We start from the raw sequence: 12,932 nt of genomic DNA, 5'->3' as shown, positions 1-12,932 counted from the left end.
GTTCAAAGGTCTAGGGTCATTCTGCACCCTGAAAAAGGAGTGAGTCAAACCTGACCCAATGACTAATAATAAACCATGAATCTTTTAGTAATTGCGATTAACCTACATATCTAAGTGCTACACGGTGAATTCTATAAACACTCATGAAGCTCATTTTTTCTAGTGCCGATAATTCTGCAAATGAAATGTATTTTGTTACTATCAAAACATTTTATTATAAGTCTGTCTTTAAAATCTATTATTTTTTAACCATATGTCCTAGGTAAAGCTGTTCAGAGTATAACACGTCCGATTTTGACCCTGAAAGTACTGTGAAGAATGAAGCTGGCTGTTTGCCAAAACACCCGCCGTCTGAGAAGAATGGAAACGCTTGTGAGCGTGTTTTTCATGGCTCTTGCTCACAGTTCGCTAGCTCTTTTATCATGTGCTAGGTACATTCCCCCCATCAGTTTCTTGTTGACTTTCATCTCACACAAGCACAGGCTGGATTTAGCCTGTTGTTTTTTAAAGGTGGTTAGGTTTCACACTGACGCCGACACACAGCTTTCCTTTTTGTTTCTAATTCCATGCACCCTCTAATGTGACCCATAGCAATAATTAACCTGGGGTGTGCAAGTCTGACTGTCTACCATTGATTGAGTAAGGAATTTATGGAACTTTTAAATTACCCTTATATTAACCAATAACATACAGGATTACAACTAAATACAACATTTATATAGCTTTTATGGTATAAAGAGGGGCTATTCATAATGATAGCAATGAGGGTGATGTTAATGGCTACTGCTATTTCTACTAGCAACCACAAACAGCAACACCAAACAAACAAACAAAAAAACAAACAAACATACAACGAAGAAACAATGCTACTACTACCAACAACACCAAACAAACAAACAAACAAAAAACAATGCTACTACTACTACTACTACTACTACTACTGCTACTACTACTACTAATAATAATAGCACAAAGTGGTAGAAGTCATATTTTAACTTTACGGAGAAGTTATTTATATTTAATTTTGAAAAACGTATAGAATTAGTAATTTGTTATAAGAATATATTTTACGTCGTGTTTTTAAAACAAGTAAACAAATTGTGATAGGTATAATATGATACTGTGTCTTTAAGAAATCAAGTCATCTTTTTTTTTTTTTCAAGGAGAACACGTCATCCTTTCCGGGAAGTGAAGACTCACCCAGGATTTCGCATAATTTTACAAGCTGAGAAATGGGAAAACGTGTAGGATCAGGGAAACGGCAGTTTTGTTGTGGACAGGTACGGCTAATTAAGAGCGAGAGATCGATGGTGATCATTTACTCTTTCGATCCGAGTGACACATCACATTCCAGTAAAGCGAAGAACATGACTCATCCTTGAAACCGATAAACATGTAGGCCTACCTCAGGAATTGTTGTCCATGATGTAATAGACTTTATGTGCCTTTATTATAGCCTAGTCTAGAGTTAGATAAGTAAGTGTAAACATTCGTTACCTATATTTGCATTTTTTATTGCATTAATAGCCTATCGCTTATGTCTTCATTTAATTAACGCAGGGGAATCACGGTAAGTATTGTCACCGTTTAGGCTAATCTTTTTTTCTAGCCTTTTGTTTACCATATTCTAGATCAAATTACCTTAATATTGAACAGTTCAGGTGTTAATAAACAAATACATGCAATATGCCGGTATATACATTGGATATTTGTTTCAAATAAGCGCGATACATGATCTCGTATTGGTATTTTAAATGTATTTTTGACACTGCAGAACAGGAACTCCTGTATACTACAAAAATTTGCGTAAATCCACATTAAGTAAACTTTTACATGTATCTTTGAACGGTAGTATATAAACTGATTCTACTTCAATATTTTTGAAAAGTATATTCCAGGCGTCCCTTGATGTTAATAGATTTTGTGAAAATTGCAGTAGTCACCGTCTTCATTTTTGGGAATGTGGAAATCTGTGAAAGCAGCTGCTACGATGATTTGTGTAGCCTACAATGAATAGCTATATATACTTTTATTTTAAGGACTGCCACTCAGCCCAATCCAATTTGGAGGTAGGATTGAGTAAAACACCTCATGTTTGATTGTAGATCACCCTCTAGCAGAGGATTGAATAATCCTCAAAATATTTTAACTTTTATCAAAGATCACAAATAAAGTTTTGCCACCATTGTTTCAAGTAAAACAAAAAATGTTTATACTACAAAGTAGGCTTTGGTTGAAAGCCATCCTTAATCTAATAGCCTTTATTCTCACTTCCTTCTGATCATTATTCAGGAACTTAGCATGATTACGGCCTTTTAATGGACTACAATTGGGGTTTCAAATAAGTGTGTACTGTGAGGGGGCTGACAAAGGAAGTAGGCGAAAAGTAGTTGTTGGTGTAAAAATAGGTACAGTGACTCAGTATATTACATACTACAGTTAGCTCTGATGTTATCGTTACGTCAGAGCGTAGTCCAATAGGACTTCCTTTAAATAATACCCTTGTAGTTCCTTTATTATGCTCATGCCATTCAGAACAGAATAAGTCACGGCTATTTTAGAACCAGGATAAAGTTGGTCCACTGCCTCTTCGCTCACCCTTTAACGCAGACTTGGTTGTGTATTTGTTTACCGGGCTGCAGCCATAGCAACCTCCCGCCACCAAATGGACTTTCATTTCAGGCATTCAGATGGCAGCGGGAAAGCCACGGACAGGACTCCCAGGCCTTTCAGGCACTCTGACCTCATTTCCTTTTTGAAGAGCGCATCATGTAGTGTGTTATTTTGGACGTGTGTGTAAAGTGGTGCTTAAGCATGGCAGACGCATACCAACCGGCTCTCTCCTTACAAACGAAGGGCATGCAACCTATGAAGAACTATGCAGCTTGGTGATGTGTGCAACAAATAAATGGGTTTAAAAAGTGGATTTGTTTAATGTTACTGCCATGTCTGCTGGGGAGGAAAGTGTATCTTTGGACCTCAAAACTTACAGTGATTGTTAATAAGGCCTGTTTAAACTCACAGAATATTTAAATATAGGCTAATGAACGATGTTACTTCTGAGGTGCCAGTCGTTTGTTCATGTACGTAACAATACTGCAGATAACCAGGAGTATATGAATACTCGCGTATATCTGACACGAGAGATGAATAAACACACACACACACACACACACACACACACACAGGATAACTACTTAAACATTTGTCCTTAGATGATCTTGAACACAAAGCTTTTGACATTTGGTATGATGTAAAGATACCAAACTGTGACTTGACTACATTTTGCCTCCAGCATTTTCTGCGCGGAGCTTCACGTGATTTCCTATGCCTCCGTTGTTCTAGACTGGGTTGGGCATTTTAAACAGTTCTGGTTTGAAACATGCAGAAGCTAGTTGTACATTAAAGGAAGGTCCTTTGACAAGACATGGCCTCTTACTTTTACTGATTATTTGATACAGAAAGTAAATTAAAAATACTTTTCTGCATAATTGACCAAAAACAATATTTATAAACTGGAGATTTATTATGCTCTAAATAAAGAATACTGTTTCAGGCATCCTATAATTGTATGCCCTGCATACGTGCTATACTATTGAACAGAACAATTAGAATAACAATTAGAAAAATTAAATTCCTTCATTTTTGTTTCATTAATTACATTTTTATATACCACAAGGTCATGTTTTCTGTATCTCACAATCTGCAGGATGACATCATTTCAAGCAAGTCAGGTGATTGTTTGTAAATTCATCTGAGAAATGATAAACAGATACTGCCTTCAGTGGAAGACCGCTAGGCCTTGAGCCAATCGGATTGATCGGGTGTAGTGACATCACCTCACTACTCTGTGGTGTGACTGAAGCTTACATCATCAAGTCACATGTTGAATAGGTAATGATATTACTGAACTGGCCAATGAGAGTGCAATCTTATTGTTCTAGTGAGTGCCCATTTCATCTCCTGCTGTGATACGCAGTTTAGACACAAGTTCACAGTCTTGAGTGAAGTGGCTCAGTATATGTATGTGGGCAAATGGCATTACAACATGCAGGCTATTGTAAGCAAGTTTAGTTTAGAAAAGTAGCATGTAAAGTTCTTTAATGTGTTCTTTATTCCAGTTTTTTTCCCATTGTGAGCTTGAGCATAAAATATGCAGTCACCTTTTAGCCTGCAAAAATTATGTTTGATTTTTGATTGAATCAGGGCACATAATTGGTGTGAGTCACCTTGAAACCTTGGATAAGCTGACATTTAAAATCTGGGCGTGATGGTATGAGTCATGAAGTAATAAAAATCTTTAGTGCCAACTGTACTTGTGCCGTACCACTCACCGTTAAGATTTACAACATTGAACCTATAGATAACTATATGCACACACTCACTGTACATTATCGTAAGGAAATCAGTTATTTACATTTTCAGTTTATCCACATACAGTATATACAAATTCTAACATGGAAAATTCAGTAGATTTTTTATTTGCATTGTATTACAGGGAGTGTTTGTTTTAGTTTGCAATGTGTGCCTTTCATACATACACACAGTTAAGATAGAGGGCACAAGGAAGAAAAGGGATTTTAATTTTCATTTATACTGAGTCTCCTCATTATTTGCTGATGCCTAATTCCCCCCTAAGAAACCCATGGAACCTTTTACAGAAAGGTGTGAAATACCTTGGAATTTCAGACGGTACAAGCCTAAAGTCGGGACTGATTCGCAGGTTACAGTCATGTGACTGGGGGATTTTTTTTTTTTTTTTTTTTGTAGCTGACCAGAAAAAGCACACCAGTCATGTGATTACTTGAGTGTTTAGAGATAAACACTCATGGTTAGTCAGCATATTTACTTGGTTTACGCTACAATAATGCCATTGTGGAACTCCACACTGCCTCTTTCTGTTTGCCCCGAAACGTGGTTGACAGCGCAACCTGACCACAGCATTTCATCAGCCTTCTCACATGGCTTTGAAAGACCACCTTCTGAAGTTTTTCCACTATTATTTTCCCCCCTATTATATATGTAGTGGCCGCTTCAAGATGACTCACAGACGGCTTATGCATGTCTGTAGCTTAATGTAGAGGCTCCACTATTCATTTTTTAGCATGCTCCCATGGGGCATGAAAGCAGTGTACCATTCCACCACATGACTCATAGTGCACGTGAGCGTGAGTGTAATTTGCTGAGTAACAGTGCAATATTCCACTAAATGTGACCAGTGTAATTTTTAACCTATTTAAGCATTATGTTGTGTTTCCACACTACTCTAGGTGACATGGACCACAGGACTGAAGTGTTAAAATATATTAATACACTTTAAATATTTTTGTCGAGTGCAAAGACACTGGCTATAGGGACCAAGAGAGTGGATGGACCTAAACAAAATAATACGTTCTTATCAAATAATTTAAAAATATCTTAATATTGTATTTACTGACAACCCAACCTTCAATATAAAGGGTCTGGACCAGCAGCTGTGGATAATGTGTTTTTACTTGCAGAAACATTCTGTCACTGCAGATAAGATCGATTCTCTCATCAATTCTGGCCAGTGAGAGTAACACTGATATTTTTGGGGTTTAAGAGAGGGACATCAAAGAACAAATCAAATTTATCGAATGATCGTAAAAAGATGAGGATTTGGCAAGAAAATAGAGTAGGACAATGTTGGTGAGACCAGGAAGTCGAGTGTTACCAGCTTTGTGGGTTTATGAAGCATTACATTTGGGTTTAATGAACAAATCTATGTGATTTAGGGTAGAGGGAGGACAGCAAAAGGACTGTGAGAAGTACAGATAGAGCACGTCCAGGTGAGGTCCAGGAAGCAGGAAATATGCCAGCTAAGGAGGTGCTTGGTACTTTCCAGACAAGGCAGGTGATTGGGTGTTATGTTGTGGAAAAAACTAACCATACAGGAAAGGGAAATAGCTCCTATGTAGTAAGGAAGTCTCTGTGCCGTATCCCAAGGACCGGGAAAGAGAACACTGGGCAAGTACACATGTTTTATCACACACACACGCACACACACACACACCCATACAAACAGAAATGTCATTGACTCAAAATACCATTCTGTAAGAGAACCTAAAATGTATATCTAATGTGTAATGTGATGCATGACAATCTTGTGATAAGCATTTTCAGAATATTTCAGGTAATGGAAAACAATTGCTTTATCACCATCATGTCAGATCTCTCTCTCTCTCTCTCTCTCTCTCTCTCTGGCACACACACAGTTATTTTAGATATCCAATTACATCATACTGAAGGTTCATAGGTATAATTTTACATTTGCCCCGGGTGAACTGTGTTAAAGTGGAATGTGAAAAACTGAAGGTCAGAGGTTTAGCTGAACCTTGTGCAAGTTAATCAGCAAATCATGTGCTTCCTTGTGCCATCTTATAGACTTCAGCTGCTATGAACTTCGTGCTAGATTGAGATGTAGAAAGAAGCCTTTGACCCACACAATAATAATTAATTATAACCATGTGGTTGTTTCCTGATGAGAAAGACCCAACAGGTTAAACTTATACCACACTGAGTTTATCACTTGTTTTTATGCAGAGAGTTTCAAGGGTTTCATTGAACACTAGTTGTGCGTTGAAAAAGCGTATAAATCTAACCTAAATCAGACATTATTTACAAATGCAATTGTCCATTTCATATTAATAAGATTCTGACTTATTTTGACTATTTTAGGCATTGCCTAAAAGTGAGTAGATTGAATAAAGCCTGTACATGATAAAAAATTAGGATTCTTTTGAGTCTTAAAATATTTATGGGTTTGCAGTGATGAATCATGAAATTCTCTGTGTACTACAGCCTCAGCTGTTCTATGTATGTGATATACTGCCACCTGCTGTTTTTCTAAATAACTACTTTATGGATTCAGTGAAATTGAAAATAAGGAGTTTACATTGTCTATGTAGACTACTGGTCCTCTATTATATATCACCTGTTTGTGCAAGGTGCTATGCTTCTTCTGAAGGTGAAGTCGTTGAGAGGATCTTCAGGATTTTGAGAGCATTATATTGATTATTTAATATAAATTTGCTTAACAAAACCTAGCAACTTTTTTTCGGGCTGCTTTGCTATTATATTTTGCATTTTTGGTTGCCATTTATATCTGTTGTGATATGTGTCAAGTAAAATGAAAAAAAAAACTGAGAGGTTTTTAGCCCTAAAAACAATGTTCTTTTTTTGACAATGCAATTCCAATTGCATCATGTAATTCCATTATGAGTCAAATATTAAAATGCCATGCTGGTGCCACTTTCACAATACTCTGACATTCAGAAGCTGTTTCACATTGTTGAGCAACACACGTCGATAAATGAGAAAGGTCAGCGAATCGTCTTGTGGCGTGTTAACAAATAGGAAAACCACAACAAAGCAATAATTCCTTAGTACGTGGCTTGCGTGTGTGTGAATCTGTACATGTTCACATTACTGCTTCACTCATATATGGTTCATGTATCATTCAAATGACTTCACAGGTGCTTCTGATTAGTCAGGTGTGTTCAATTGCTTATTTACAGTTGACAAATAAGGGATTCGTTTTGATCACAAGATTGTTGAAGGAAAACAAGACATGATTTATATGGAACATTTATTCGCTACAGGCACCAATTACAAACAATAATCGGTGAAATATCATACGCATTTTTTGACATTCTTTCTGTGGTGATACTAAGCTCCATTTAATGAATAAGAACCACCCCCTCCACCTTCAGATGCTTGATAATAAATTAACACTGAAGTCATGAGTGAAAAGGTAACATGAAAAGTTAAAAGCAACAGAATTATTCTTCTGAAGGCATTCTTTTTGAAGGTGTGTTAATTGTGTCAAATAACAAGAAAACAAGCAGCTGCAAAATTCCTATACCAATTAAAGAAAATCACCAGGAAAGCTAAAGAAAAGTGACACATTTTAAAACAACAACAGCTGCTAATCTGTTGTAGCTTATTTTTCATATTTCATTCCTGCTATTTCTCTGAAACATGTATTCATACTTCAGAAATTGAATTAATATTCTCGGGTTTTATTTATTTGTTACATCACATTATGCTAAAATGTACTTTTTTGTTTAAAAAAAAAAAGCTCAAACTGAGTGCTTGAAGGAATTTGTATTAGAGCGGCTCAAAGAAAGCTAACAGATTTGACTGCTACAAGAAACCTCTTACATGACAGCCACAGTAAGAAATTCAGGGGGAAAAACAGAAAAAACTAGCCAGCTGAGCTCATCCTGAAATAAAGGGAAATCATTAGCAAGGGCCATCATGCTTTTTTATTCTTTGACGATACACTCCATCTCTGACTGGTAGATACAGCACATCTGATGTCTAGTTAGGCTAATATTGAGGAAAAGTCAAAAGGCTGTACGAAAAAGATAGATGTTCTATACAATGCTCAATACCAGTTTACAATTTACATCCAATATACTTACATCATTGTGGACGAGGTTGTACCAGTGATCCTAGGTTGACTAGCTGAGCTTAAAGTGTCAAAGATCAACATGGAATATTAACAATTTGTCATGATGTGTAAATTAAACCAAATAGCGTCATTGCAACCTAGCACCACGGCAGACTCAACACCTGAACCACTGCGCTGAATGCTGTAGTGTATGTGTGTGTACACCGGCAACGGAAGAATAGGGAAGATGCTTTCTGGCGTCTGCGTGCATGAACAACCGATACATCCGAGCTAGCCCATTATGTGAGGGTTAACTTCAGGAAGGGTGGCTTCACATTTCAAGAATGTCCTGGTTCCGAAATAATAATAATAATGAAAAAAGACACAAAATAGGGCAGAGGGGTTCTTGGTATTCAGAGTGCCTTGAGATTGAAGGTCTCGACCCACTGGTGACATCAGCAATTCAGAGGGACTCCATCCAAGAGCGGAACATGGTAACTTCAACCATTTCTAAGGTGAAGGCCATAGGCTCCAGCGAGCTTTTTTTCTTGGATGTCCCCCCGAAGCAGGTCATTTGTGTGTGTGTGTCCCCCCGCCCCCCGCGCGCTGAATGCGTGAAGCACAGAGGGGTCATGCCGGGTTACTCGGAACGCCCCGCGATGAGGAAGTCCGTCGGGAATGTCGCGGACGGGCCCGTTTTCCGAGCGGTCAGCGTGCGGTCGGGGCGCAGTCCGCGTGCGGTCGGTCGAGGGCCCGGTCCTCATTTCTGCCTTTCGTTCGGCGCACTGAACGCCTCGTACACGTTCGCGGAAAAGTCCTTCAGCTGTTCGATCATCAGCAGGTCCTGCGCGGTCAAGCACACGATGCAGATCCTTAGAAATCAAACACTCATTGTTCCGACAGCTTTAGGCATCTACAACACAGGGAGTCTTACCTGAACAAAGTGACTTGGTACTTCACTGCATATCGAGTGGATCTGTCCATTGACAATGGGGATAATTTTGGCAAGCGGGAGACTAACGTGACTTAAACTGCAAGAGAGAAAAACATCATAAATTAATAGAATATATTGGTTTTCAAAATGTGACAACCGGTTAATACTTGATTATCCATCTGTAACAAACAATGTCTCAATGAACAAGTCGCAACTTGATACAACAGCCTTAATATTCAATGACTACATTGTCGAACTTCACTACTAATTATGACAACCTTTAGGCACGTCACATAAACACTGCAGACAACAACAAACAATCCTAAGTGCTGAATGGTCCAAAAATTTACTGACAGACTCCCGTACTGCGCTTCATGAGAAATATGACGGACAGAATCTCTGACCTATCAGGTGCGTTGCTGTGGGCGGCGTCCCCCTGTTGGGGGCGGAAGAACTCGGCCATGTTGTCCAGGAAACGGCTGAATCCTCTGCTCAGGCAGGTGCTGAGAACGGTGTGGAAGTCCGGGCTGGGAACCGAAGGAACACGCTTGTTAGCGGACGCGTGTTCGACCCGGAACGCTGCCATTATAGCGTTTCTTGTAACAGCCCATAAAAGCACTCAGCCGGACACCCGACAGGAAGTGCTGCTTTCATCACTCTTTTCCGGGCTGCGAATGCACTCAGAACCCCGAAGGAGCTTGGCAGCTGAAATGTCTGACTCACCTTTCCAGCATGTCTCTGGTCTCGTTCAGCAGCTTTATGGTGGCGACGTCGTTCTCCGTCAGACCGCAGGCCTGTCCGTAAACAATACATTCGATCAGCTCTCGGGGATTACAAAACTACAGGATGAGGGAAGCTCCCGATCATTATAGCCATCGTTAATCATCCAGAACCACGTTCAGGAGTTTAAAGATCAGGAGCACACACATGAGAATATGACATCACTAAACGAGGGATTGCCAAATGAATTACAGTTAATGAGCAGTCTACTGCAAAGGATGCTCGGACATGACATCACTAAGGGACTAATGTTCAAGCACATTAAAATGAATGTTCATCACCTCCAACTGCATACAAGAGATGAAAGATCAGAACTGTGAATGTAAGGACATTATGGGCTACAGGTGACTGGGAGGCTTTCCCGCAAAACAGGCCGTGTGCAGTTACCTGGGCGGCCAGCGTGCTCTCCTCGTCCGGCATCATGTAACAGGACAGAGGTTTTCGGGGGGAGGCCATGCAGCCCTCTTCCACGTGCGCTCGGACCTGGTCCAGGTGCAGTTCCAGCTCCTGCAGGGACAGGCTGTGTTTCAAGGAGACCCTGTGGATTCAAAGACCAAAGACACACTGTGTTACCTACAGACAGGCAGCTGCATCCCATTCCACATTAGATACCTGAGTGGGGATGCTGGGTTCTGGACCAGCTTCTATCTCAGGTTATCAAGAGCGGGACTCACCCGCCCAAGACCTCACGCACGGCCTGTTTCACCACAGTCATGAGTTCATGTAACCCTACAGAGAACAGAGAGCACAGGGTAAAAAAGATGAGCCAAGTATATAAAAACAAAACAAACAAAAGTCCCTATTGTTCTGAGTGAGGTGACATACTGTAGCATCTGGTGCAAATGAAAATGAGATTGAAATTTCCCAGGTTCCTAGTCATAGTCATTCTAGTACAGCCTCTAGTACAGTGATGCCCTATCATGTGCCATGGAGGGCCAAGACCATGCAAGACCATTCCAACATATCACTTCACCTGCTGCTTTTTCTATTTAGTTCTGTCCTCTCTGGTTGACGTTAATTAGCTAAATCAGCAGGTGTTGCGATTGGTTGGAAAGAAAACCTGCATATTTCCGCTTTACACGGCCCATGATTGGGCACCACTGCTCTGGTAGGTCACTCACCGTCCCCCAATAGATGCTGGATGCTGGAGAGGTACTGCTGCTGGACGTCAGGGGGGGCCTGAGGGGCCTGTAAGAAACAAAACCCAGTTAAACAAAACTACATTACAGTACAGTAGGACAGTTCTGACCAACTATCACAGCTGAATAATATACACTGGGGACATACCATTCCGTTCTTGCCGATGGAGTTATCCAAGTACAGGTATCCACCAATTATGTTGAGTTGGACACGGAGGAGAACTATCAACATGCACGTGCTGTACACAGCCACTATGCTTCTTGTGAAACCTGGTGAAAGGCCATGAAGTTTAGGTTGCAAATATAAATCACAAAAAAACAGACAGAAAAGTATTAGTGAGGTTGGGGAAAAAATATTTCCCACTCACTTATTATCTTTAGGTCCTCCCAGATCTCCAACTTGTTGGCTGGTCTACAAGTGAGGAAAAAAGAACCATTGCATATCTATTTCCATCACTTGACTCAAATTAAATATAGCTTTTCCTCATTTGTAAATGACTCACTTGTTCTTAAGTAGTGTTGTGAGGCTCTCTGAGTTCAGATTTTGTATGATGGCTTCTTTCAGAGTGGGGAGCATTGATAAAACTGGAATAAAAAAACTTTAATGTCATGTCGGAATACAGAAGACGGCTCAGATACCAGTTCTTTGATGAATGGTGTGAAGCACCAGTTCTTCCTCAAATGTTACATTTCCTCTCACCTGCAGAAATTTTGGTTAAGTTAATTGAAAAACGGTTGGGAAAACCCTTGCAGAAATGTTTCCTTTACCTGTCATGTTACACGTTCTCTGGTTACTTTCGAAGTGATACTGACGTCTTGCTTGAGAGATGTACTCAGCAGCTTCACGTTCTTGTATGTCTCTGATTTTCCACTGTGCATACTTACCCAAAAGATATACACCTTGGGGAATGAGAGTCGAATAATGATTGTTACTCTAAGGATTATTGGTTCATTCCCACGACAATACTAATGCAATTTACACACGAGTATGCCACAGCTATTTTATAAGACATATCTTGAAAGCTACACATACAAGCCAGCTGCGTGACGACACCCGCTGAAATGCTCTAAAATAATAATAATTTTAAGAAATTACATTAGCTGTCTAGAAATCAACAGCTGTCAAGCTAGCACTTTACACTTTAGCAAGCCGAATTCCCGCACTACGGTACAGGAAACGCTCAAGCCAACGAATGCTATCCTGGAAGTGAAGAAGTCAGATTAGTTGGCCAACTGGGGTTACTAATCTATTAGTTAACGCAACGTCAACTAGAAATAATGATACAGCTACGGCACAATGCATCTCGCTACCAGAGCACCCTGAAACACAAAAAAGCTATAATAAGCTAGCAAACACAGACATGCTGGGCGAACTATCAAGCTAACTTAGCTAAGAAGCAAGTTAAGATAGCTAACTAGCCACCTACCTCCGACAAAAGCCCCTGCGAATACAAATTTCCTTTTATGACGCTTGAGGAAATTCCACGTGGACGTCAACATTTCAGACCTACAACAAATGTCAAATGTAAAATAAAAAATACAGAATATTTATGAGGTTTTTCTCATTTGACACAGTTGCGCATGATATGAACTACTCGGGAAGCTAACGTTAGCTAGCAAGACTTAATGCAAAGAGCTTTTCGATTGATCGATCTGTAATTCT

At 39.7% G+C, this 12,932-nt stretch overlaps 1 protein-coding gene and 1 long non-coding RNA gene across 2 annotated transcripts; one reads left to right on the top strand and one right to left on the bottom strand.

Moving 5' to 3' along the window:
* The first annotated feature begins 291 nt into the window (after nt 1-291).
* Nucleotides 292-2,924, top strand: LOC135257438 (uncharacterized). Its single transcript, XR_010330651.1, has 3 exons — nt 292-431; nt 1,164-1,280; nt 2,683-2,924. It is a non-coding gene; the product is annotated as an uncharacterized LOC135257438 (long non-coding RNA).
* A 4,668-nt stretch (nt 2,925-7,592) lies between these two features.
* pex3 (peroxisomal biogenesis factor 3) lies at nt 7,593-12,909 on the bottom strand. Its single transcript, XM_064340170.1, has 12 exons — nt 12,697-12,909; nt 12,038-12,169; nt 11,773-11,854; nt 11,638-11,681; nt 11,418-11,539; nt 11,252-11,318; nt 10,805-10,859; nt 10,518-10,668; nt 10,074-10,144; nt 9,755-9,877; nt 9,351-9,447; nt 7,593-9,260 (listed from the first exon to the last, which is right to left on the bottom strand). The coding sequence occupies exons 1-12, from the start codon at nt 12,767-12,769 to the stop codon at nt 9,177-9,179; spliced, it is 1,101 nt and encodes a 366-aa protein (XP_064196240.1). The 5' UTR covers nt 12,770-12,909; the 3' UTR covers nt 7,593-9,176.
* Between the last annotated feature and the right edge of the window lie 23 nt (nt 12,910-12,932).

The sequence above is a fragment of the Anguilla rostrata genome, chromosome 6 (assembly GCF_018555375.3).
Source record: "Anguilla rostrata isolate EN2019 chromosome 6, ASM1855537v3, whole genome shotgun sequence".
NCBI lineage: Eukaryota > Metazoa > Chordata > Actinopteri > Anguilliformes > Anguillidae > Anguilla > Anguilla rostrata.
This window is presented reverse-complemented; position numbering and strand designations above follow the sequence as displayed.

Excerpts from the sequence above, each read along its gene's own strand:
- pex3 (XM_064340170.1), bottom strand. The coding sequence starts at position 12,769 with ATGTTGACGTCCACGTGGAATTTCCTCAAGCGTCATAAAAGGAAATTT. Across the intron at positions 11,319-11,417 it reads CCATCGGCAAGAACGGAATG|GCCCCTCAGGCCCCCCCTGA; the intron begins GTATGTCCCCAG and ends TGTTTCTTACAG. Across the intron at positions 9,878-10,073 it reads ACCAGAGACATGCTGGAAAG|CCCGGACTTCCACACCGTTC; the intron begins GTGAGTCAGACA and ends TTCGGTTCCCAG.